The sequence below is a fragment of the Cheilinus undulatus genome, linkage group 21, assembly GCF_018320785.1.
Source record: "Cheilinus undulatus linkage group 21, ASM1832078v1, whole genome shotgun sequence".
Lineage (NCBI taxonomy): Eukaryota > Metazoa > Chordata > Actinopteri > Labriformes > Labridae > Cheilinus > Cheilinus undulatus.
The window spans coordinates 19,909,698-19,936,668 of NC_054885.1; the positions used below are offsets into that span (position 1 = coordinate 19,909,698).

Sequence of the window (26,971 nt, forward strand, 5' to 3'; positions counted from 1 at the left end):
GGAGAAAAACAAGAGAAAAACAAACCTGAAAATAAATTCAGGCAAATATCATGGGTTAAATCAAATCATGGTTTTCAAAGACACCCACTCAACTGTTTAAGTAGCCTACAAAACAGAAATACCACGTTTTCAGACCCTTTGCTTAGTACTTAGTCGAAGCACCTTTGGCAGTAATTACAGCCTTGAGTCTTTATGAATATGGAGCAAACAAGCTTTGCACACCTGGATTTGGGAATCTTCTGACATTCTTTTTTGCAAATCCTATCAAGATCAGTCATGTTGGATGGGGACCATCTGTGGACAGCCATTTTTAGGTCTCTCCAGAGATGTTCGATAGGGTTCTAGTCAGCCCTTTGACTCGGTCACTCTACGACATTGACAGAGTCGTCCCTAAACTACTCCTGTGTTGTCTTGGCCGTGTGCTCAGGGTCATTGTCATGGTGGAAAGTAACCCTTCTGCCCAGTCCGAGGTCCTGAGCACCAGGGAACAGGTTATCATTGAGGATATCACTGTATAATGCTGCATTCAGCTTTCCCTTAAATTTGACCAGTCTCAGTCACTGCTGCTGAAAACAACCCCCACACTATGATGCTGCCATTATCATGCCTCAGTGATGGGATGGTACTGAGCATGTGATGAGCTGCACCTTCTTTTTCTATCCCCCGACCAATGTTATAATAGTTTTGGATTTTTCAATAGTTGTAATTTTTATTTCATTTTCACTTTCTTTTTTTAATTTCAGTTTAGTTTTAATTACTTTTTACTGCTGGCTTGTTAGTTTAGTTTTATTTTGCAGAAATGCTTCATTTCAGTTTCGTTTTTATTAGTTTTAGTGTTAGTTTTAGTTTTTTTCGGATAGATGTCAGGGCTGAGGGAACATCATACCTTTTTAAAAAATACATTCAAGCAGGCTGATCTTCACTTATAATTTTATCTATTTAAAGATGATGTTTGAATACAATTCCAGACATAAAACTACCACTGTATGAAGTCTTGACCAGTCAATTCAGGCAATTTTACACTCCCCAGACTGGTGTCGGTGCCAGTCAATACAGTTGTGTCAAAGACTAAAACTAAGGATATTTTATGTCCATTTTTATTTTATTTTAGATAGTTTTGTAAGCACACTATACAGTTTTAGTTAGTTTTCATTTTTTCGGTAAAGCTTAGTTTCAGTTAACTAAAATGATTTTTGAATTTTAGTATTAGTTATTTAGTTAGTTTTAGTTAACTATAATAACCTTGCCCCCAACATAACATTTAGAATTGAGGCCAAACAGTTTAATCTTGGTTTCATCAGACCAGAGAATTTCGTTTCTCACAGTCTGAAAGTCCTTCAGGTTCTTTTTTTGTAAACTCCAAGTGGGCTTTCATGTGTTTTGTATTGGGGTTAGGCTTCTGTCTGCCATTAAGCCCAGATCGAAGGAGGACTACAAAATATGATGAAAATGTAATTTTCCCTCTGTCATTATGGGGTATATGTTATGTCTGGAGGAAACCAGGCACTGCTCATCACATGCCCAGTACCATCCCAGCAAAGTACAGACAGGAGTGGCTTAACAAAAATTTAAACAGTGAAGGGGGTCTAAATACTGTCTGATTGCACTGTAGCTGCCTCTAAATTGTATATACTTCAAGCCCTCTGATTTTCAAACCTTTAGACTCTACCTCAAACAAATACAGGCCTAAGTGACACCACTTGAGGTAACTTATTACATTTTGCCACATGGCCACAAAAGCTTCAAACAAGTTAATTCACTTTAGCAGTTCTTTTACCCAAACCTCAGAGAAAACTTTGATGCATGAAGAGGAAGAGTTCTTTCCAGATAATGTGTTCCTGCTTTTGTTTCGGTACAGCATGAGCTTTACTTTCACATGTATGACTTTGTTGAGTGAGAAAAAAGTATTTTTGTATCAGTGCCAGGTTGTTACAACACCAGTGCTGATGACAAGCTCCCTCTTTCCACCATTTCTGACGTCACATTGAGCTTCTGAGGCTGCAGGGATCTCCAGCATGAAACTGATTCACTCATCAACGTCACTGAATGACCCGGGTCTCTCTCAGCTGCTCGACTTGGGGGAGGGTCAGGTAGCTCAGGGACACAATTGTTTCCACATTTCAGAAAAATGGGGCCACTCTTTTTCGTGTAAAACATCCCACAAATAAGAACTTAAACACATATGTATCAGACTCTACGGTGGTCAAAGCTAAAAAGCGAAACAGATTTTGCCTACAGGAAGGAGCCTGACATTATTTCAAAAGTTCTTTGGTGGGGGCAAAATGGACAAAAGTACACTTGACAAGTCCATCATTTGTTTCTTCCATCAGTCATAGTCAGTTTGAATTGCTTCTGAAGCACTGGTTTTTGAATGTCTAAGCCTTTGTTATAGGTTATAGAAGGTAAACCACAGTCAGTGGCTCCAGTCCTACTATGACTAGAGCCAAGGACAACAAACATTGTATATCATGCAGAATTAACCCCCCTTTGCTGATATAAGCCACCCCCCCTCACCGAAGCTTAACATCCTGGGTGTTTGCTTTTGTTTGACAGCTCAGTATCAACATGGCATGCATTACTTCAAATATGATTGCAGGCATGCCAAACATGCTGTATAATCTGATACATACTTTGCTCACTGAATGCATCATTAGTTACAAAGAATGCACCACATAGGGAGCAGAATCCGAGCACTGAAATGATTCACAGCAGCAAGGTGATTATAGAGGAGCGTACTAAGGCAGTCACGATGGCAAAGCATGATGAGTGTGAAAAGACAGGTTCCTTTCATCATTTTGAAAGCTGACACAGGAGATGACAGTGGCTGGACACTGCCATCTTGTGTGCTAAAAAAGGAGTATGTCATGTACATTTTCTCTTACTTTGAAGTGATAAGCTATAAAAAAAGAATCTGCATTTAAAGAAAAACAGAATACTCACTCTAGTTATTGTCACAAATATTGTAAATGTCTCATTTTGCTTTAGAGGTGACACATTACTCTTCTTTTCCACCTTTTAACACACTCCCTGTAGTCTAATTGAAACATTTATCCCATAGTTTGGTCACAATTATCGGATGGCTTAGTGGTAAGGTCGCGCTCCATGTATACAGGTGGCCTGGGTTCTCACCCCACTTCCCTGTTTCTGGCTCTATCCATTGTTCTCCACTATGAATAAAGGTATAAAAAGCCCAAAAGTATATCTTTAAAAATATCTATATATATATACAATATGGATTAAACACTAGAGAAGGTGTTTGACTTCATATGAACCAGCTCTTAGCATTTTTCAGAGCAGTTGGTGTTAGTGTGAGTGCAGATTCTGAACAGACTGCTCATGGTTACAGAGGGGAATCACAAACAAAGGACTGGGCTGGCTTATTTCACTTATGCAGATTTGTTGATAACCTAGAAACACAAAGTAGGTGCAACAATATATAAGATAAGACAAGATAAGATAAGATAAGATATACTTTATTGTCCCCGAGGGGAAATTTGCCTTGGGCAGTAGTGCAACGTACACAGCTCAGACATACACTGACATAACAAACATCAACATTAAGAAGAAATACAGAGTCTGTAACACTATATAAAGTGCCTGAGAGCATCCAACAGCATAACAGTTCATTCAGTAAATACTGACAATTCCGACTACAAATACAGAGTCTGTAATACTGCATAAGGTGCCTGAAAGCATCCAACATCATAAAAGTTCATACAATAAACACTAAGAAAAGCACTGAATATACACGCAAAAGAGGACATTACAGATTACCAGCTAGACAAACTACCACAAAGAGTGCCCACCTGCAAACAGGTGCCAGGAAGATATAGCACTTATGAATACACAGACTAGGGAACATTAGGGACTGCAGTCTGTTTTTTTTTTGTTGTGCAGTGTGATTGAGGTAGGAATTAAAGAAAGTTTGAAACGATTGCTTTTATATTTACAGGCTCTATAGTGCCTACCCGAGGGGAGTAGTTCATACTCCTGAAATAAAATGTGAGAGGGGTCAACCAGGATCTTCAGAGCCTGGTGTACAACAGTTTTTTCATAGATAGATTTCAAAGAAGGCTGTTCTTTCCTCCCAATCACTTTAATAGATGTTTTTATCAGGTTATTTATTTTAGACCTGAGCTGTACAGAGAGGTTGCCAAACCAAGCTGCCATGCCATATCTTATTAAACTTTCAATTACTGCGTTGTAAAATGTGAGCATTATCTTGGAGGTAACTCCAAACAGTCTCAATCTGCGCAGAAAGTGAAGTCTCTGGGCCAAACTTGCACAAAGGTATTCTACCTGGACAGTCCATTTAAGGAGGTCATTAAACTGGACACCCAGGTATTTATAGGAGCTTACCTGATCAATCACACTATCGTCAATGGTAACAATGGTAACAATCTCACCTCTCGGGGGTCAAAAATCATTTCTTTGGTTTTATTTACATTGAGAATGAGGTTGTGGCTGTCACACCATTCTTTGAATGTGGCAATATCCTGATAGTACACTGAGGGACAGACATCAGCATGTAGCAGACTTAGTATAGCTGTATCATCAGGGAATTTGATGATGTGGTTGCTCTGATTTTTATTTCTACATTCGTTGGTGTACAGAGTGAAAAAGATGGGTGAGCTTACGCAGCCTTGTGGTACCCCAGTACCGCAGAGTTTGACCTCTGAAAGAGAACCATTAACCTTCATCTGCTGTGCTCTATTTGTTAAGAAGGAGTAAAACCACTTGATGATAGAAGGAGTAACTTATAGTTCAGCAAGCTTATTCACCAATAAATGAGGCTGAACAGTACTGAAAGCTGAACTAAAGTCTGCACATAAAACACATGCATATGTTGAAGGGGCTTCAAGATGTTTACTGATAAGGTGTGTTACACTAATAATGGCATCCTCGGTGCTACGCCTCTGTCTGTATGCAAATTGCAGTGGGTCCAACTTCTGATTTGAGCATGTTAACAATGATTTTTTTCAAAACATTTCATTACCTCTGATGTTAATACCACAGGTCTGAAATCAGTGTCAGCGGAAGGACATGATGTTTTGGGAGCAGGAATGATAACTGATTTTTTCCAGAGAGCTGGGACAGTATGACTTTCTAAAGACTGCTGAAAAATAGGACACCATGCAGAAGAAAATTCAGATGCACATCTTTTCAGCAAAAAAGCAGGTAAATTATCTGGACCTGTAGATTTTTTGTTACATACTTTGCTGAAAAAGAACTGCACCTGTTGTGGTTCAATCTTCAGGTCCTGAGGGCTATCTGTAGCATTAATAAAGTCCAAGACACCGGCTACATCATTAGAGCAATTTGTAGTTTCAAACCTAGAGAAAAATTCATTCAGTCTGTCTGCTCTACCCTGTTCATCTAAACAGACAATATTTTTCCTGCTGTTGGTCATGTTTGTTATGTTTTTCAGACCATCCCAAAGCCTTTTATTGTTCATGGAGCTAAAACTCTACTCAACTGAAGCTTTATGTTTCTCTCTTGCACTCCTCAGGACAAGATTGAGCTCTTTCTGTGCTGAAGCAACACCTCTGCGGTCATTGTAATATGTATTTTTTTTTTTTAAGTATTTTTGTAATTTGGCTTGGATTAGGATTGCAGAATTTGAATGGAATGTTTGGGGGGAACTTGCTTTTAAATTTTTTTTTTTTTTTTTTTTTTTTGAAAGTTTATTTGACGATTTATTGTTTGATAATGTTCAGGAATTTTTTTTTGGTGGGGGGGGGGGTGCTGCTTAGAAATTGTCAAGTATTTCATGGAATTTGGATATTTCGGGGACTTTTCTGTTATTTTTATATAATTTTGTAGAATGTATTAATACATTTTTGGGGAATTTCATAAAGACAAAAGTAAGGGAAATTGATTTGGAATTTGGGGGGATTTGCTTGAATTTTAATTGATTTACATGGAATTTGGGGGAAGACTTTTATTGGAATGGCTTTATGATCAAGTTTCACAGCTTAGTTCTTAGGAGGTTATTGTAAAATGTCTAAATTATTATTTTTACGTGGAGTACTTGAATGCACCAGAGGCCGAGGACCTTCTTCCTACCTCTCTCAGTAAAATGTGAACAGCTCTCCCTGGAGGAGGAATTGAAAACAACAACCGAACTACTTTCCATCCGACTAAACTTCAATTTTATGACTTTTCAATAATTGATCATTTAAAAAAAATCTTTTATTTTTATTTTGCTACTTCAATTCACACAATGTGCCTCGCCAGTTTTCTTATGTAACAGTGCTTGCGGTTTTTTAATATATTTTCAATACAGGCTTCCTATTTGTTATTTAAAAACTCAGATGTTTCATTATATTTATATGACACTGCTTCTTTAATTCATTTTAGACGTAAGTAAGCCACATGGTATATTTCCTCTGCACATTTAAATCGCAATCTAGCGCTGTGGACAGTTGCATCAGTTCCTGTGTGCGTGTAAATGGCTGTGCCGTGGCTGCTTCACGCTACTTTTTATTCCCTGGACGCAGAATAGTCATAAATCCTTCTCTGCTAGGAAAGGCTGTGATCATAATAAAGACGTCACCCTCCTGCTCGGGTAGGCTCAACCAAGCCAAGTGCGAAGCTATTTGTAAGCTACAACAACAACAACCTCCAGCACCATGCTCATGGATAACGCAGGGATTTCACTGAGATCCCCACGCCGTGCGAAGACGATATCTGCGTCAGATCCATAGTAAAACAGCCTTTGATTGCTCCGGATCTCCTCAGTATTAAAAAACAACACGGGCTTGATCGCGTTGCGGGCTCTTGTCGCAACACACAGGACGCCAGCCGTGGATTTGAAGGTATTTAATAACTGCGACACTGGATGTGAGGCAGTCGTGCACACGCGTCCGCTAGAATAACGTGCTGTCATTGTGGTGCTCGGTGCACACGTCTTAAAGTATTCCACCTTTAAATGGTCTCCGTGTAGCTGTGCCACAGCGGGGCTGCAGCTACAGGACGTAGCGCACTTCATAGCTGTGGCTGAAACGTGTGCTCGACTCTTAGTGCAGAGAAATGCACTATAGCAGCTCACCAAGCCAGGTTTTGGCTCTCTATTTATTTTTCATTCTATTTGAGCTTAGACAGGGAAGTTAGTGTTCACTAAAGTGCTTGTAGGAGGCAGAAAAACAGTACTACGCACTTTTCTGCTCCCCTTCAAAATGCTCTTCTAAAGAGGCACGCCCACTCCAGAGAAAAGTGGATATACTGTAATGCTAAAATATTCGAGACATCTTTATTTGTCTTTAAATTATGAATGTCTGATCATTACAAGGGTAGTTGCACTGCATGATTTAAAATGTGTTCGGTCTCTCATCCTGGGTAGTTTAAAGCACCAGTGTGGGAGGCGTTTTTTAACATCACAGACAATTTTGTTTTGCCAACATAAGGGGGCACTATTTAATACAATGTCCAGTGAAGATGAACGGGGAAGTCATATGTCTGTAAGAAGCATGGGGAGAGCCACTGTTATGAAGTAAAGACTTCTGATGTAAGTACAAATTATAGAAGGGGACTGTAAGCACCAAAACTGTCAATTATGACAGAGCAAACACCTATTATTTGCATCATTGTGGGTTATTGTTGTGTGATGATGGTATCAAAACTGTGATAAAAACACTGCATGACTTGTGAGTGCCAAAGGCAGGTATACAGTGCCTATTATAAGTATTGACACGTTTGGATGTTTTACCCTTTTATTGTTCTTATGAATCCATCATGGTCAATATAATTTGGCTTTTTGACACTTTAATGTCAAAATGAAAACAGATTTTTACAAATACCAGTTATGTAAAAATATGTAAGGCAAATTAAGTGATTGCAGAAATATTCTCCCCCTTTAACGTGACTGACCTAATTCAACAGAGGTCCAGCCAATTGATGCTATCACCTGAGGGCAGTGAAAATGTCTCAAGTGGTTGCAGTATAAAGACACTTATGTCTGGAAGGTCTGATCACTGGTTAATCAGTATTCTTGGCTACCATTACACCACGAAGTCAAAAGAACACCTCTGAACAAAAAATATTTGGATGAAAATTCCAAAGCGCTTAATATTCCCCGGAGTTCCATTAAATCAACAAAGAAATGGAAGGAATAAGGCATATGTTCAAAACTACCTAGATTCCCACAAACTGAGCATCTGTGCTAGAAGACCACTGAGAGAGGCCACCAAGACACCTATGACTACTCTGAAGGACTGACAAGCTTCAGCAGCTAAGATGGGAGAGGCTCTGCACAACAACTGTTGCCCAGGTTCTTCTCCAGCCAACTCTTTAAGGGAGAGTGGCAAAGAGAAAGCCACTGTTGAAGAAAACTCATTGAATCTCAAATAGAGTTCACCATAAAGCATGTGGGAAACTCCATGGTCAAGTGGAAGAAAGTTCTTTGGTCTGATGAGACCAGAATGATGTTTTTTTTGGCCATCAGACAAGATGCAATGTTTGGTGTGTTTAACACTGTACATCACCAGAAACACACCACCCCCACTGTGAAACACGATGGTGGTAGCATCATGCTGTGGGGATGCTTCTAACAGCCTGGAAGCCCTGACAAGTTGAATGTACTGGAGTGGCTAAGTCAAATCCAAGACCAAAATCCAATAGAGAATTTGTGGCTGGACTTGAAAGAGCTGCTCAAACCTGAACCCTGTGCAACCTGACAGAGCTTGAGCAGTTTTGCAAAGAAGAATGGAGTAAAATTGCATTTTCCAGATGTGTAAACCTAGTTAAGACCCATCCACACAGACTCAGTGCTGTGATTACAGCCAAAGGTGCATCTACTAAATACTGACTTGAAGGGGGCGAATATTTATGCAGTCAGTTATTTTGCATTACACATTTTTATTTTAATAACATAACTTAGTGGAAATGTTTTTCACTTTGGCATTACAGATGTTTTTTTTAATGAGTTTTTTGGAACATAGCCAAATTACATTGACCATGATTCATATATACAGTGCTTAACAAATTTATTAGACCACCTGTCATAAAAACGAGAAAACATAAATATTTTAGAAATCTTTCAAAAAATTGTTTAAAACTAAAAACTAAAACTATAAACATTTTACCATTTTGAACAGGAATGAGGGATTTCAAACTGAATACACCTTTTTATACCCAAATTTGAGCCGGCTCACTGGGCTTCTCTGAGAAGTCAGAAATTAATCAAGCATAACATTCAACCACTAAAACTCATTTTTCTGTTCAGGAATGCAAGTAAATAACTATAATTTGACATATTAATCAAGAAATATTAATGTGCTTTACTATTTTTTCAGTTTTTTTTGTAAATCAGTAAATTTGAAAATTCATGGATAACAGTAATAATTATATTTTAGCATTAAAACTATCATTTTGGTTAAAGAGCTGGGTGGTGGTCTAATAAATTTGTTAAGCGCTGTATATAAAATCAATCAAAGTATTAATCCTCCATAGGAATTAATATTTTGTTGTATGACCAGAAAGAAAAGCTTTTTTTCATCCAAAAGTCAGTTTACTTCAAACAAATCCTTTACATATTGTAGGGATTTTAGGTGCAATAGAATCTCCCTTTTTAGTATTCTGGATTCCCAGTGCTGTAGACTGCTCTCCACATGGTATCTTTCTTTCTTTAAGAGTCATGGAGGAAACAGCTGCTGCAGCTCCAGCCCCAGCCCCTGGCACTGGTGCTGCCCAACCAACCCCAAGACCTCATCCTGTCTCCTTCGTACCCTCCCGCAGCCTGCTGGAGTGGAGACGGAGGGTCAAATCTGAGTACATGCGCCTTCGCCAATTAAAACGCCTTAAAAAAGCAGAGGAGGTCAAGGTTAGTCGACTTAATTAATGACAGCACATGTAGTTAAAGTGCTGTGTGAGAAGTGCGTGCAAGATGTAGCACAAGGTGAGTATGCTCATATGTCCTGTGTATGTATTTCTCACTGGGTGTGACATGCTCTGTGCTCTGCTTGTTTCCAGACCCTGTTCATGTCCAACAGGCAAAAGATTGAGCAGCATACAAACCTTCTGAATGTAGAGTGGTCCAGGCTCAGGATTCAGTCTATCCCCCTGTCAACATCTAGTGGAGCGCTGGCCAACAAGAAGGTTTGTGCATGGGTTGTTTTTAATACCCTTGAGTGTGTAGAATAATAGCAGTTGCAAACTTCCCCTCACATACCATCGCTGCTGCAGTGTCCAGTTCCTTCATACTTATTCCCAGGTTGCTTTGGCTCAACTAGTAATCCAATCTATTATTGTATGGACATGTTTTGAGAAACTCTTCAGCAGCCTCAGTGTTTTGCTCCAATTCCCACCTGGCTGTCAGGTGTTATCTCAGGACAAACCTGTGTATTAGAAAAGGGTCATATAGCAGCTAGAAGTGCTCTCTAGGCCTGTGGGAGCTCATAATACAAACAGCCTGAGGCTGTAACAGCATATTTCTCTTCCCACATACTGCCGGGGTCCCATTTATTGTATTTGGGGTTTAGCCGCATGTGTATTTGATTATTTATACAATTCTCTGATTTTGCTGAAGATTGTTCTATTGTCTTGTCAGCCCATCTCTGGTTCTCTTACAGATGTGTACAGTGGAGTTTGGTTTCCCAGCATTTAAAGCTCAAGCCATTGCCATGAGACCTTTGTCAACAGTGGCAGGAATCCCCTTTATGTACTCCTGGTCACCTCTGCAGCACAACTTCATGGTTGGAAATTAGCAACATCTGGCTTATACTGATACACTTACTTTGTTGTTACAAGGGTAGACTCAAATCACTTTATTAAAGTTTTAGCTTTCAAACAAGTGTGAACGCACAGCTGTTGTAGAACAACTTTGTCTTCATTCAGCGTCATTTCTTTATTGTATCTCTTGATACATTTTGTAAATGATCTGTTATTTTGTAAATGCATTACAGGTAATGGTAGTACAAGCAGCATTAGCTAGTCCCATGCCTGACTTAAACAGTTTTCTGTCCCAGGTGGAAGATGAGACATTCCTTCATAACATCCCATATATGGGCGATGAGGCATTGGAGCAGGACGAGGCCTTCCTGGAAGAACTCATTGACAACTATGATGGTGTCCATGGTGACAGAGGTGTGTTTTGAATACTTTTTGGGTAAGATGCATGATTAATAGGACAAGTTTAACACAGTAAATGTAAAGTCACCCTTTATGGCAATGAAAACAGGGGTGCCTCAGGGTTCTATCTCAGGGGCCACTTCTATTATCACTGTATGTAAACAACATAACTGAAACAATATAAAACAGTATAAAATATAAAACCATATAAAACCAACAATATAAAACCTTTATGCTGATGATTCAATTTTTTATACATATGCACCTTTGGACAGTCAGCTCTTGCAGCTGCAACATTTCAGCTCATTGCCAGAAACTGATTTGTCTCAAACTTGTGCTGAACCCAGCAAAATCCAAATACTACATGGTTCTCTTTTAACAAAACTTGGCCCCTGTTGATGCTACTCTGTCTGTGTTGATTGAAATGTTTGGGATTAAACTAGATCAGGACGTGTCTTTTGAATCTCACATTTTTAATTTAATTGAAATAAAAGGTTTCAGCTGGTGTTTCTTCATATAGCACATTCAGAAAGTATTCAGACCCCTTCATATTTTCAATTTTGTTATGTTGCAGCCTGATGCTACAATAAAAAATTCCCTTTTTTTTTACCTCATTAATCTTCCTTTTGTACCCATCATGACAAAGTGAAAACAGAAAATGATTTTATTTTTCAAATTTATTAACAAACAAAAACAAAAACTGAAATATCACATTGACACAAGTATTCAATCCCTTTTTAAAAACACTTGAAATTTCACCCAGGTTTTCCCATTTCTCTGGATCTTTGCTGAGATGTTTCTAGACCTTGATTGGAGTCCACCCGTGGTAAATAGCTCTGAATCAATAGGCCTATGTCAGTTAGTGCTGGCCAAGAAATGTGCTTTCTTTTATTTTCAATTCTGCAAGTCAGCCAAAATACACCAAAATGCGTTTTTAAGGTCTATGCACCCATTCCATGAAAATACAGCCATTTTAATTGTTTTTAAAAAGGAATTAAATGCAGTGGTTCTCAACTGGTCTAGTCTTAGGACCCACCACAGTCTCTTTAATGACAAACTTTGACCGAAATTTTCAAAAAAAAATTTACAGTGCATATTTATTAAATAGAAATGTTGCTGTCCCAATCTAGGTGGGAATGACTGAAAAAAAGACAGGATAAAACATTTAAATTTACCTATTATCTCTGTAAACTACAGGAAGTAAATTTTATGTCCACTAATGGCCTCAGTACTTCACAGACTCTTGCCACAAATCATGACCCACTGAAAACAGCCCAATGACCCACTTTTGGATCCCAAACTACCAGTTGAGAACCACTGCTTTAAAGGTTTATCTTGTTAATTCTAATACTACATGACTCCCCCAGCAGTCATACGAATCAAGAATGTGTTTTTATCAATACATTTTGGTACCTTGACAGAGAAAAGGTGGAGAAATGCTGAATTATGGACCATAATGAATCATAATTAATGTAACTAACTTTGACAGCCCTAATTTGTAGTTATTCTCTCTTTTTTAGTTCTTTCTTTTTTTGCTGCAGGGCACCCCTGGAAAAGAACCCTTGGTCTAAGAGGGTTGTCCTTGCTAAAATAAATGTTAAAAACTCTTTCATTTCTCTTGCAACCTGTGAAAAACTCAACCATTAAAAGGACTTGCATGTAAATTGTGTTCCAGAGGGGGGCTTTATCAGTGATGAAGTCTTTAAAGAGCTGGTGGAGGCCTTGAGCCAGTACTCTGACCATGAGGAAGAGGAAGAGGAGGGAGTAAGCACAGCAGCAGCAGCAGCAGCAGTTGAGGTGACGGGAAAGAAGGAGGATGAGAGAGTGATGAGGAGGAGCTCAACAGATGGTTCAGAAGAGACCAAAGCTGGGAGTGTGGCATTTGTTAGGAGAAAGCGGAGGAGCACTACAGAGGGTGAGTAAGCCAGATGCAAATTTGTGTGTTCAGGCATTGTGTTGGAGAGAACAAGAGGGCTGCTGCAGGAACAAGTGAACAAGGCTCACACTGTTCTCTTCATTACACTGTACAGCTGCCACAAGGTCGCCCTGCCATAGCAGCTCTGGCACAGTCATTGTTTACTTTGAAGCTGTCCATGTGCCCCTGTATGGCTACTGTGTGTGAGAGGGGACCTGTTTTTACATGACACTGATGCAGTCCAGCTCTAATTACACAACTTAATGGCCTCTTGTGCAAGGCTTTATGGGAAATAATGTTGTATTCATACTTTTTAATAGTGAAAGAGGAGCACAACTTGCTACAGTTTGATGGTCCATGCACAAAACATGCTAAAAAATACAATTACAGTTTTCATCGTTGGTTTTATAGTGCCTGTAAAAAGTATTCACCCTCTTGGATTTTCTTTCCCTTCTACTGATTTTCTAAATTAATCATGGCCAAAATTATTTGGCTTTTTTGACAAAAACAATTACAAAAAAATCCTTGTTAATGTCAAAGTGAAAATAGATTTCTACAACGTAATATCATTTAAATAAGTTGTAATGTAAAATAAATGACTGCGTAAACATTCACTCGCCCTCAAGTCAGTCTTTAGTAGAGTCACCTTTGGCTGCAGTCATAGCGCTGAGTCTGTGTGGACAGTTCTCAATCAGGCTTGCACATCTGGACACTGCAATTTTACTCCATTCTTTTTTGCAAAACTGCTCAAGCTCTGTTAAGTTGCACTGGGATTGGGCGTGAACAGCCTTTTTCAAGTCCAGCCACAAATTTTCTTTTGAATTGACTGTGGTATCATCCCCACAGCATGATGCTGCCACCACCATGCTTCATGGTGGGGATGGTGTGTTTGTGGTGATGTGCAGTGTTAAACACACCAAACATGGCGTCTTGTCTGATGGTCAAAAACCGTCATTCTGGTCTCATCAGACCAAAGAACTTTCTTCCACTTGACCATGGAGTCTCCCACATGCCTTTTGGTGAACTCTATTTGAGATTCAATGAGTTTTCTTCAACAGTGGCTTTCTCTTTGCCACTCTCCCTTAAAGAGTTGGCTGGAGAAGAACCTGGGCAACAGTTGTTGTATGCAGAGTCTCTCCCATCTCAGCTGCTGAAGCTTGTAACTTCCATTCCTTACATTAACTTCCTTCCATTTCTCCATGATGGGTTTAGTTGTATTCTGGGGGATGTTCAGTGCCATGGAAAAGTGGTTGTACTCATATCCTGACTTGTTCTACTCAACAACCTTTTTCTGTGATTTGCTTGGAGGGTTTTTTTGACTTCATGGTGTAATGGTAGCCAGGAATACTGGTTAACCAGTGGCTGCACCTTCTAGACACAGGTGTCTTTATACTACAGTCACTTGAGGCACTGCACTCAGATGATTCCCATTTCACTAAATGTGAGCCTACTAGCACCAACTAGCTGGACTTCTGATGAAATAGCTCAGTTACTTTAAAGTCCTTAATCCTTATTATAATGACCATGGTTGTTTATAAAATCAATAAAAAGGTAAAATTTCCAAGGGGTTGGATACTTGAAACTTGATATTTACAGTGTATATCATGATTCACAATGAGAACTTGTTCAGAAGTTTCAGCTAACTGTCCCTGAGCATTACAAAATCAGTGTGCTGTTGCAAAATGTTGAAAGGAACACATTACATAAGCTGTATTTGTAAATCTGTATTGAAACCTGATGTGAGGACAAAACTGTTTTTTGTTTGACCAGCTCTTGTTTCTTTGTGTCCCAAAAGTAAGAGATGTGTCCAGCAGCAAGAAAGCCCCCAGTGATAAGATATTTACAGCCATCGCCTCGATGTTCCCCTACAAAGGCACCATGGAGGAGCTCAAAGAGAAGTAAGAAAAGTGAAGGGAAACTAGGCATCTATACATGCAAAATACTAAACAGGTGGTTGCTTAGCATTCACCATGGCGATGCAGTATGATAATGGTGGCTCTTTCTCCAGTTTGCACTCAAAGGATTAGATTGGTCAGCCTTGTAAAAGGGCTTTACTTAGAATCTTCAACTTGACCAACTACAAATGAGCATACTATGGTGAACATGTAATGAATGAACACTGAAGACAGATCTGTAACCATTTGCAGGTACAAGGACCTTCTGGAACCCCCAAACCCAGTCAAGCTGCCTCCCCTCTGCACCCCAAACATGGATGGACCTTTTGCAAAATCCGTGCAGCGGGAGCAGTCCTTGCACTCCTTCCACACGCTGTTCTGCAGGCGATGCTTCAAATACGACTGTTTTCTCCACCGTAATTGCTTTATTCATGTTAACAGTATCATTACTTCTCTGTAACAATAACATTACACCTCAAGGCACATTTTTATTATGTAACAGCCTTTAATTTCCTTTTAGCTTTCCATGCTACACCCAATGTTTACAAGAGGAAGAGTAAGGAGATCCGAATGGAGACTGACCCTTGTGGTGTCGACTGTTTCCTGTTACAGGTATCTATTGGCTTATTTTATAGCTGCAGTATATTTGATATCTTAGTGTTTGACATCTTTTCTATCCCTTGTTCTCTTCTGAAGAAAGGGGCAAAAGAGTTTGTGGATCAGAACATGTTACAGTTACAGCGGTCTCGAAGGCGCAGAAAGCAGCAGCAGCATCCCATGGGCTCCAGCAGCTCTGGACCAACAGGGTCTGCTGAAGAAGGCAAAGAGGGCAGTAGTGATCATGAAACTACCTCCTCTTCAGGTGGGAGTTTGATAACACAAGAAACCTGGTTCTGAACTGACTTAAAAACCATATAGAAAAGTTTAGTTTACCTTTATCCTCCTAACATCCTGCATGTACCTACATTTCCCTCTGGTTTATCAACAATGTAGAAATAATTTCTGCTATTAGATTTTTTGATAATTCAAGTGATTTGCTCAAAATGCTTAGAGAATTTGCCATGAAGTTTTCAGGAATTTTCATGAGAATTTTTGGGAATTTGTTTCAATATTTTGGGGGATTTGCTTGGAAGTGTAAGTGTACTTTCAGACAAATTTTTGTTTGGCTATTTGGAGAGTTTAATTGGAATTTTTGGGGCAAATTAGCCTTGAAATCTTTATTTTAGGTTTGCTTTTAGGCCACTGTTATGAACCACCAAGCCAAATTTCATCTATGAAAAATATCTCCAAGTTTATAGAATTGAGCTTCGAAATCATGAAAATGAGACAGTAGGATCTCCTCTAGAATGGTGTGGGCGTGTCTGTTGAGTGAGCTGAAGCCATGCCCACTCAAGACAAATGCAATCCTCTCAGATTTTAAAAATGCTTCTGAAGTTGGGTATTAAATTTTCTGTTTTCTGGCACAAATCTTTCTTTTTTGAGCATAGGCCACCGTTGCTGATAGATTTGGGAAATTGAGCTCACAATGAACAAAAACACAGAATGTAGCTGGCTGTGGACTTTCAATAAAGGCAGTAACATCAGCTAACAACAGACTGTGCTGAGATGAACTGCTCTGTGTTTTTATACAGTTGTAGCGTTAGGAAATCAGTTTAGTAAAACTAATTCCTGTTCAAAGATAAGGCTGAGGTTTTATATTTGTTGGGTCTGATCCCAAGCAAGTGCTAGAAACTTGTATTTTAAACTAAAGCTCAGGACTTAGGAGGTTAACTTTGTATTTTTAAATGTTTAGATTGACTTAAGTCTGCATTTTGCCAAGTATTTTTGTTGCCTTATGGTTGTGGTAGTAACTTTGTGCTTTGAGGCTTCAGTGTAGACACAGTTATTTTCTGAGTCACTGCATGAATGAGTGGATGCATCATTTACCATAACCTCCCAGAAATCCCTCCCTTTTGGGAATGCTACCCTAATGGAACAGAGTCCTTTAGAAAAGTGAAATTTGGCTAAAGATGAGAGCATTTAAGTCATATCCTGCTCTCTCCCTCATTTCCCCACTTCCATCTCCTCTCAGTATCAGCTCTGACTTGCCAAGCAAAATAAACCAGCCATTAGGTTTGCATGCTTCAGCCCCAACATAAACACTTTGTTCCCTCTGCTTTGGTTTCTCTTTCCCTTTTTTCATCCCTGTTGATATCTCTATGTGGAGAATAGCAGGAGGAAATAGGAGAAACCTCTTTGGGTTCTGTGTTGTCCTCTCCTCCCCTACGAGTTCTCAGGTTGTTCATAGCCATCAAGGCCATGCTGGAAGTCTCTGCTAGTTTTGGAAACTGCTCAAGCTCAGCCAGTGACTCAGCAGAGTCCCTCACACATGTTGAGATAATGTGGAAAAAGCAGATTGTTAAGCAGATTAATAAAGATACTCAGTGCTGAAGCATGTGGCCACAGCAATGCTGCATTCAGCCTGTTGCCAAGCAACATCCAGCTCTCAGCCTGGAGCTGTGGGTGTAAGAGTATCAGTCCTGAATATCCAAAAAGCTAAATCAAAGCCCATGGTCCCCTGTGTATGTGTGAGAGTGTGTAAATGCAAATACTCAGAAATGGTATCCAGAAATAGCAATGTACGTCACCATAGGACTAAATTAGAACTCTTTATGTGTGCATCTAAAAATCTATCAGAAAACCTTTCACCAAGGCCAAAGCATATTTGTGCAACTGCATGTTTCTACAATCAAAAGATACGAAAGCTTCTACCATGAGTAAAAGTCAGTTATACTTAGGTGTTTCTATGTCTGAACAGAGGGCAATTCACGGTGCCCGACTCCCACCAAGCAGCGTCCAGGGGATGATGACGGGGAAGAGGAGGCGTGCTGTGTGGTCGAGTGGAGTGGGGCAGAGGAGTCGCTGTTCAGGGTGCTGCATGGCACATACTTCAACAATTTCTGCTCCATTGCTCGCCTCATTGGTACAAAGAACTGTAAAGAGGTAAAATGTTCACACACATTACCATCCTCTCATCTTAGTATATCTCCTCTGGTCTCATCGGTGATGGGTGCTATTCTAACTGTGCTGTACTCATTCATAACATAGAAACTTGGCATGTACCCACTAATAATTAAGCGAGCGGCATGTAAAATTCCACCAGCAGGGGGCGCTCAACCAAGACAATACAAGACAGTCTGACTGCAGCCTGTTCAGTTCAGACGGCCGCTCTCACAGACCAATCATCTAAGATGTTGCATATCTCAGAACAGAAAAACATGCTAAAACTTAAGAAATTAAATCAGATGAAACTTCCATTAGGGTAAGGGTTAAGGTAACAGAATATCAAAAGTAGAAAATTAAAACATATTCTGCAAAACCTGATTACAAATTGCTTAATTGATAAAGCTGAGTAAAACTGTCTGCTCACAGGAAAAAAGCTCTTCATCCATTAAAACATTCTAACACAGCCAGCATGCCCTACATAGCTCCAATAGCTGTGTAAGCTACTTAGATAACAGACTTTAGGGAATGTAGCCACATAGCTATAGCTACATAGTTACATGGCTAAAGCTAAGCTCACTCTAAGCTGCTATGTAGGCTAAACAGGTCCATACCTACTAAGCTATGTTAGGTTTAGTTATGTTTGATAAAGTTCACTGTGCTAAAGCTAAACAGGATAAAGCTAACAGATCTACATGGATAACGTAGCTTAGTTAGTTATAGCATTTGCTAAATGTAACTAAGCTAACTTAGCTTTGCCATAGCAAGCTCTCAAGGCTACGTTAATTTATGAAATAATATTTATTACATGGCTAAGGTAGCTATGTTAGCTTTAGCTACATTTGCTAAAGCAAACTTAGCTGAAGATAATGTAGCTACATAGCTTATGTAGCTATGTAGATAATAAAGCTTAAGCTAAGCACACAAAGCAGCTATTTAAGCTAGTATGTTTAAAAATATTTGCCTAGCTTTAGCTACATTTGCTAAAGCCCACAGTACTTCAGCTAACTTAGCTACATGAGCTGATGTAGTAATGTTAATAACTTATTTTGGGAACTATGTTAGCTTAGCTATGTTTGCTAACTTATATTGTAGCTATGAAACTATTGAGGCTATGTAGATAATATATCTGAAGCTAAGCTCAAAAAGCAGCTACTTAAGCTACATATCTAAATAATCTGCATAGCTACATGTAAATTAGCTTTAGCTATGTTTGTCAAACCTCAAATTGCTAAAACTAACTTGGCTATAGCTAATGGAGTTATGTAGATAACAGAGCTCTGTTAACAATTACTATGTAGCTAACAGAGCAACGTAGCTAATGTAGCTAAAAAGCTAAGCTCACAATGCAGCTATGTAAGCCTTGTAGGGGCGTTGTCTATGCGGTTACAGTAACTTTAGCTATGTTTTCTTAAGCTCACATTGCGAAAGCTAATTTAACTATAGTTAACAGAGCTATACAGCCAGTATAGCTATAGCTAAAGTAGCTAAATCTAAGCTAATAAAGCAGCTTTGTGAGCTGCTATGTTTGCTAAAACTCATGTTGCTAAAGCTCACATTGCTAAGCTAACTTAGCTACATTGGCTTTTGTAATAAGGATTTTTAAGTAGCTTGTCATTTATCCCTGCTTGCTTTAATGCTGATCCACCACGCTGCTGCTGCACCATGCTGCTGGCAAAGCTTAACCTACTTCACCCCAGCTTCCTCCTTTATTGCATAAAGCTTGTTGCACCCTCATATTCAGATTGATGCTACTATGGATTAATTGCTTTTGAACTAATTTTATATATTCAATACACATTGTCATAAATGAATCTATCCATATGGGCACCACACCTGCAAACAGCAGAGTATAGAGGACGCACAGAGAGAGAGAGGGAGGGTGAAAAAAACAACAGTGCTCCTCTACACAATACAATTAATATGCTAAATAAACAATACAATAAATATGACTCACAGTCATAACACTAGATAATAGAGAAACCTGGTGGAAGATAATGTTAGATTGATGTTGGAAAACTTGTTTAAAATGAAACATTGCTTGTCACTTTTTCCCTCATTTTTAATGTACAGTATATGTAAACAGGGCCCTCAAATTTTTCCCACTTTTATCACTGTCTTCTGTAGTGATGATGTTGTTTCCATGTAATGACTTATGCTTAAATAAAACAACTTTAGAGAGCAAAAAGCTGTTAGTGATAAACAAAAATTAAAAAGCAGGCTACATATGTCTGAGAAGTCCTTTAAAACCCTGCCTTCCATATTTTTTTTTTATTTTTGACCTACCAGTCCCCATCCCCAACAGATGCCACCTCTGAGGCCACAACATGTTTCAAACATTGTTTTCCTTAATGCACTATTAATCCCCAAGATCTGTAAACAAATCTTTAAATAGCCAGATGGCGCAATGAGAAAAAAAACTGTAGATGGAAAAAATCAAAACAACTCAGTCAAGCAGGAAAAAAAACACATTAAAAAACCCTTGGCAAAGGATGAAACAAAAGAAATAAAAAGGATTTATGGGAAATGAAGTATAATCAGAAAAACAAAAAACAAAACAGTAAAAGTAACCCAGTTAGAAGTTGCTTGGTCATCTGTTCTCTGCTTGCAACATTTACACACTTTAACAGGTCAATTGATGAACTCTGACTAATGCTTACGGAAACTGGTGATGCTTCAAATGAACTGGACAAAATTTGCATCACTTTGTGAATGTGAAGCATTTGCGTCAGTGCAAGTGTAACAACGCATGCATCCTGTGTCTGCGGTTTTATGGTGTGCATAATTGGGCTGAATACTGGGAGAATGGCATGTGGCACCATAAATGGGGATGTTTACCAGATGTGTCGTCTCATAATGGAGTCAATCAGCCTTAGACATTCCCTGAATGATGTCAACATGTGTCTTAGACAGCTGTTAGAAAAATGTAACTACTCCTAACTTACCTTTTTCGCTTATTGAACATGTAGTGAAGAAACAGATGCCACATTTTTCAGACAAACTGCCTTGCTTGGTCAGATTCAGCCCCTGGTGTGCCTCTTGTCTCATGGCCAGAGGAGTCCACAGACTGTACTGGAGTGTCCATCTTGGCTGTGCTGGCCACAGGGCCCCGCCCACTGCTGAGTGGAAATGCTGAAACCAGCTGCAGTATTATGTATGTCTGTGTTTCAGGGAGGAGGCCAAATCTGGCTTTTGCCAGCCATAGTGTGCAGTAAAGTTTTGGAAACCGGGGAGGTTTGGAAGGTGCTTTTTCAGCTCAAATGGCAATACATTAAACAACATAAATAAGATGATGAGAACATTTCCTCATAGGATTTATTTTTCTTATTGTGTATACAAATGAAGAAAAGACAGAATAGAGAGAGAAATACAATACATGTAGTGCATGATGAATTGGAAGTCAAATAACAATAATTAAAGAAATGTGCAGGAGAAGCCAAAGAAACCCACATGGGCTTGTTGAGTGGTCTTCTCGTCTGAAACAGTATGTGTAAGGGGGCATAAGGGGGAGAGCTTTATGGGGCCCAGTCAAATGTGGGGCCAGCGGTGGTCAGGAAAGTCATGGTTCATTGTAAAGTTAATCTGTGATAACCATGTTTTAGATTTAATATGACTAATAACCACTCTTATCAAAGAAATAAATAATGTTAAACCATAGAACACAGCCTTTTTCAAAACGTAAACCCATTTTCCTTAAAACAGGATTCCTTTTATTTTGGTAATGTTGACAGTGTGGACTTATTTTGACTAAACCAGTTAGAAAATAATATCAGACTTTAGAGCGCCAGGAGGCCAGAGAGTAAAGTAGAAGGAATTGAAATAACTTTGCGAAAAAACTAGCGAAAATGTGTCAAAAGTGGTGTAAACGGAATAATCAGGCAAAATGGGCTTTAAAAAAGGCCAAAAATTGTTGAAAACATTAAATCTAAAAGCTGCAAAGTTGGGTTAAAAGTGAAAAACAGTGGACAAAAACATAGTGAAAAGTTGTAAAAGAGTGACAAAAAAGGGCTTAAATGTGACGAAAGAGTTAAAAGAGGCAAACTGGGATAAATGTGACAAAAAAATTGTTTAGAAAGGAAAATAAAGGGGCAAACATGGTTGGAAAAAACGTGAAAAGCAGTTAAAAAGTTGAGTGGGTTACAAAGGTGGGTTAAGGCAAAATTCAGTGGTAAAAAGAAGATACAGAGTGGCAAAAGCAGGTTAAAAGTTTAAAAAATGAGTTTAACTAGGCAAAAATGGGAAAAACATGGAAAAAATAGGATAAGAGAGGCAAAAGATGTTGGAAAACTGTGAAGTGTGATTAATTAGAATATATGTGGCAAAAATGGGAGAAACATGGCAAAAAAAAAGGCAGAAATGGTTGGCCAAAATTTCAAAGTGTTTAAAAGTAGCAAAGAATGTGAGCCAGAAATGTGGTGAAAATTAGCTACAGAGTGGCAACTGCACTTTTAGTTGAGTATGATAGTCTGGTACTTTTTCTACCTCTGCAAAAATGGAATGAACATGGCAAAATTGGGTTAAGAAAGGCAATAAAGGTTGTAAAAATGGTGAAAACAGTTAAAATCTGGCAAAGGTGGCTAGGAGAGAATGTGCTATTTTTTAACTTGTATTTTCTCCTGCAGGTGTATGAATTTGCAGTAAAGGAGGTCTTGATTCATCGTGTTCCTCTGGTCGATGGAGGCATCTCACCCCAGAAGAAGAAAAGGAAGCACAGGTATGACATCACCACAAAAAAAACAATTTTTGTGAAAGGGACTATGTAAAGTTGTTACTGAATAGATAAAAGGCAGGTAGAGATCCTAGTGGACAGACGTGGTAATATGACAAAGCTATATTAAAACCTTTCATTGTGTTTTTGTGGCAGGTTATGGGCAAAGATCCAACTAAAAAAAGGTACGTTCATTCCAAAATAAGAACTCTATCAATATTACATTGTGCTCTCTGAAATACAGCACAGCTTGATGTGACACTCAGAGGATTTTGTCCTCTATTGCTCCAGATAACTCATCCAATCAGGTGTACAACTACCAGCCATGTGATCACCCGGACCATCCGTGCGACAGCTCCTGCCCGTGTGTGATGACCCAGAATTTCTGTGAGAAATTCTGCCAGTGTGAACAAGAGTGTGAGTGTCACCTGTCTAATTCACCTGAGCAAGCATGCTCAATCTCTCACACAAACAAACAACAAAAAAAAACAGAAAAAGTACTTTCACTTTTTATGCTAAAAGCGAATCATGTTTTTCATAACCACATTTTCCATTGAAAGCATTCTGCAGCTTTAAAAGCCCTTTTTCCTTAGACCACAGTAGAGCAGGGCAGCAGAAAGTAAATTGATTCTGCAGTATTCTGGCTGTGGTACAAGGAGAAACCGTCCTCTAGCAGGGATAGGTAGCTTTAATACAAAGCTGTAACCACAATGAAGCATTGCTGCAGCAGCAATGACCCAGAGCTGTGTTTTCCAAAGCTGCCACACGGTGGAGGAAGAGATGTCACTGTATGCCCTCTGGAGATTGTAAAACAAAGAAAAGGGATAAGACGAAGTGAACGGTTTGCTACGGTTGAAAAAGATGGTTTTGCCTCATTTGTTCCTCTGCTCACCCTTTCTCCCTCCTTTCACCTTCTCCTCTTCCTCCTCACCCGACTCTTACCTCGCCTTTTCCCGTATGAGAGCAGAGCCAGGGCCAAACAGGAAGCAGCCTCCAGTCGCACATGTGTGCTCACTAAAGAGTTGGAGAGAAATCAAAGGGACTTGACAGGCTCTGTGCCTGATACTCAACATCATCTGCAACATCAGTATGAGTCAGACAGCTCCAGCTAAACAAGGCTTAATGATACAGACACATTAAAAACCCACACAAGCCGCAGAGTGCATGACAGAGGAGAGAGAAACTCTGCCTTGAGCTCTTGTTATGGACAGTTTCCCCCAAGCAGGGGCTGCAGGGAAGATATTTCAGTAAATCTTGCCTGATCCTTCTGTTCATCTGCCTGGAGGGTGTTATGTTACACCCTGCAGAATTGTATTTCAGCATATCTTCCAGCAGAGGTCCCTGACTGATGAGCCTTGAAGCATTACTCAGCCATTTGGCTTCTGTGCTGGAATTATTTATCGTACCATGTATTATGCCAAGTGCAATAATGTTTTATCTTTCCGTTCTCTGCATGCACCTTATCCATCAAGACGCTCAGCCAGTCTCAGCTGTGTGTTGTAATGTTTTCTAGGCCAGAACCGCTTCCCAGGCTGCAGGTGTAAGACCCAGTGCAACACAAAACAGTGTCCCTGCTACCTTGCCGTGAGGGAGTGTGACCCAGATCTGTGCATGACCTGTGGTGCAGCAGACCACTGGGACAGCAAAGGGGTGTCCTGCAAGAACTGCAGCATCCAGAGAGGCCTGAAAAAGGTAGCCAAAAACACTTGAAAATGGAAATGTAAAATGTTATCACTGGTGCTGCAGTTCTCACCTATTTCTGACTATTTTCAGCATCTGCTGTTGGCTCCATCAGATGTCGCAGGCTGGGGCACCTTCATCAAAGAGCCAGTTCAAAAGAATGAGTTCATCTCTGAGTACTGCGGGGAGGCAAGTCCTTACAGCTGAGTCTGCATCACCTCTCAGCTTGATGGAAGTTTTGTTCTCATTGTGTTTTTATTCTTGCATGTGTATGAGCAGTTGATCTCCCAGGATGAAGCGGACCGACGTGGAAAGATTTATGACAAATACATGTCCAGCTTCCTCTTCAACTTAAACAATGGCAAGCATTCCCCACATCCACTCTGTGTCAAACCTTTAGCAATGTTGCAGTTTCTTAAAATATCCTTCATGTGCTCTGTCTCTCAGTAGACTTTGTTGTGGATGCCACGAGAAAGGGGAACAAAATCCGATTTGCAAATCATTCGGTTAATCCAAACTGCTATGCTAAAGGTGAGTCCCTTTGTCTTTTTGTGAAGCCGGGTGAGAGATAAGAGGATTTCTGTGGGATGAAAGCTTTTCTCACTTTGGCTGATGTGTGTATGCTGATACTGCAGTGGTAATGGTGAATGGAGACCACCGCATCGGGATCTTTGCCAAACGAGCGATCCTACAGGGAGAGGAGCTCTTCTTTGACTACAGGTATAATATCTGACCTTTCTGTGACTCTTTTAGCTTCAGAGTTAAATAGAAATAAGATTGCTGTATGTATTGACTGAATAAGTGGCTTCTGAAAACACAATGTAAAAACTGACAATGATTAATGCATCTTTTGTGTATTCTTCTAACTGCTTTATTTGCCTAAAATCCTCTAGTTCTATTTATTTTCATTGCATTTATTTATTTCATTGATTTTTCGTTTTTTAAGTGTTTTTATCTCTTTTTGTTATTACTTTCTTTTTTATCTTTCATTGCGCTTAATGCCGTTCCTCTAGTATTCAAATATATTTTTATTTGTTCTACCTTTTAATGTCTCTTGTTATCTTATATGCACAGCCATTTTGTTGTTGTTGGGTTTTTTTGTGTTTTGGCTCTCATGCATTGTTTTATATGCTTCTGCTCGTAAGAAAAGCACTTTGTAAACCATTGTTTTCAAATCCAGTATTATTAACTACTGATCCACAATTCCACAGATACAGCCAAGCCGACGCCCTCAAATACGTGGGAATAGAGAGGGAGGTAGAAATGACCTAACTACCTGCTGCCTTCCTCCAAAACCTGTCCTGAAGCTCTCAGCCGCCCATTCATGCTTCTGTCCCTCGGTGCAGAATCACATCCAGATGAGACATCTCTGTGAACAGTCTCCGTCTCCATCCTCTCTGCCGCACTTCCAAAAATAGAAAGTCGCTGCTGTTTGCAGGTGCTCCTGCTCTTCAGACGCAGTGCCAGTCTGATCTCCCACACACCCACCTGCAAGACTGTGTACGCCAAGCTTATAAAAACAAATCTATTCAAAGTGGACGTACTGCAAGAGGAGGACTTTTTTTTTTTTTTTACGCAAAGAAGCCACAATAACCCATCATTCTCTGCTCCTCCCAGTTTAGTTACTGTACTTATGGACCGGCTTATGTTTCACCTCTATATGTAATGCAAGCTTTTACACCGTAGCTAACGATGATCAGTGAAATGCATGTGCTGTCTCTTGGATAAAACAACCCATTAAACATGTTAGCTGCAACATTAGCTTCAGTCAGACGCTGCTCTGTGCAAGTGGCAAACTAATTTTTGTGCATTTTAATCCATTGTTCTGCAAGTATATAGGCAACAAGACGAGAAACCGACTGACTGAATGTAACATGAAGATGATGGTGAAGAGATCTCATCCCTCTCTTAATTTCCAACATTATCAACCCATTGGTACTCTAAGCAATGAAAATGCACATCCAATATTTATTATCCTGTTTACATGAGATAAATAGTAAGTAAGTGAAGTAGTCATGAAGTAAACGTCTTCCTTTAAATTGATACAAGTGCCAAATGATTCCACACAAAAAGAGGCTCAAACAGTGTGGATGTGTTTCACTATAAAAATGTAAGTTAAAGATGACCTTTGCAATTTTATCACCATGAAAAATGCAAAATTAACAGTATTTGACCAAATATTGAAGTCCCCTACATGTGAATGTACATTAGCATTTACCATCTTTACTGAATTTGTTTCACTGTCCAGATTTGTTCATCTGTCTGTCGTTTATAAAACATTCAAGCCCACTTTGAAATGAGATCTTTCTCAATAGAGTTGAACAAAATGGAGTTTACTGCTATGTACAGTGTATGCCTATAAAAATAAAAGTTTAACTTTATATATTAAAACATGTGTTGACTTTCTTTAACAAAGCCCACCCCCACCCAGGCCCACCTACAGAAATGGCTGATCCCCTGACAGCCCATTAAATGGGGCCCACCCTGGATAACTTAATAATATCAGTGTATGCATGTGTCATGCAAAGTACTGTTGGCGCTAGCCTCCTGGCTAATATTTCAGATGTCAGCTCTCCTTAAACTGCCTTTGAAGCTAGTAGTAAACAAGTCTGTAAACAAGTTATTGACTTCTTTCGTTTTTGGCATCAGAACTTTTGCGGAGGTCCTGGCATGGCTATCACCCTGATATTAATGGAAAAACAGTTCTGGGTAGTGACTGCACTT

The 26,971-nt window shown here is 39.4% G+C and overlaps 1 protein-coding gene across 5 annotated transcripts; it reads left to right on the plus strand.

Annotated features, from left to right (window-relative positions):
- The first annotated feature begins 6,414 nt into the window (after positions 1–6,414).
- Positions 6,415–26,628, plus strand: ezh1 (enhancer of zeste 1 polycomb repressive complex 2 subunit). Of its 5 annotated transcripts, none has more exons than XM_041817274.1 (20): positions 6,415–6,818; positions 9,631–9,820; positions 9,970–10,095; positions 10,569–10,691; positions 10,965–11,082; positions 12,743–12,982; positions 14,778–14,880; positions 15,130–15,293; positions 15,398–15,489; positions 15,574–15,739; positions 17,675–17,859; positions 22,482–22,573; positions 22,724–22,752; positions 22,859–22,984; positions 24,081–24,259; positions 24,341–24,436; positions 24,527–24,608; positions 24,695–24,778; positions 24,883–24,967; positions 25,459–26,628. In XM_041817274.1, the coding sequence occupies exons 2-20, from the start codon at positions 9,635–9,637 to the stop codon at positions 25,517–25,519; spliced, it is 2,337 nt and encodes a 778-aa protein (XP_041673208.1). In that variant the 5' UTR covers positions 6,415–6,818; positions 9,631–9,634; the 3' UTR covers positions 25,520–26,628. The 5 variants fall into 5 exon arrangements, with proteins under 5 accessions (XP_041673208.1, XP_041673211.1, XP_041673212.1 ...); XM_041817277.1 differs by having other exon boundaries at positions 24,698–24,778; XM_041817276.1 differs by lacking the exon at positions 6,415–6,818 and adding an exon at positions 6,855–7,507.
- The last annotated feature ends 343 nt before the right edge of the window (positions 26,629–26,971 follow it).

Excerpts from the sequence above, each read along its gene's own strand:
- ezh1 (XM_041817274.1), top strand. The coding sequence starts at position 9,635 with ATGGAGGAAACAGCTGCTGCAGCTCCAGCCCCAGCCCCTGGCACTGGT. Across the intron at positions 14,881-15,129 it reads ATGGAGGAGCTCAAAGAGAA|GTACAAGGACCTTCTGGAAC; the intron begins GTAAGAAAAGTG and ends AACCATTTGCAG. Across the intron at positions 24,437-24,526 it reads TCTCTGAGTACTGCGGGGAG|TTGATCTCCCAGGATGAAGC; the intron begins GCAAGTCCTTAC and ends GTGTATGAGCAG.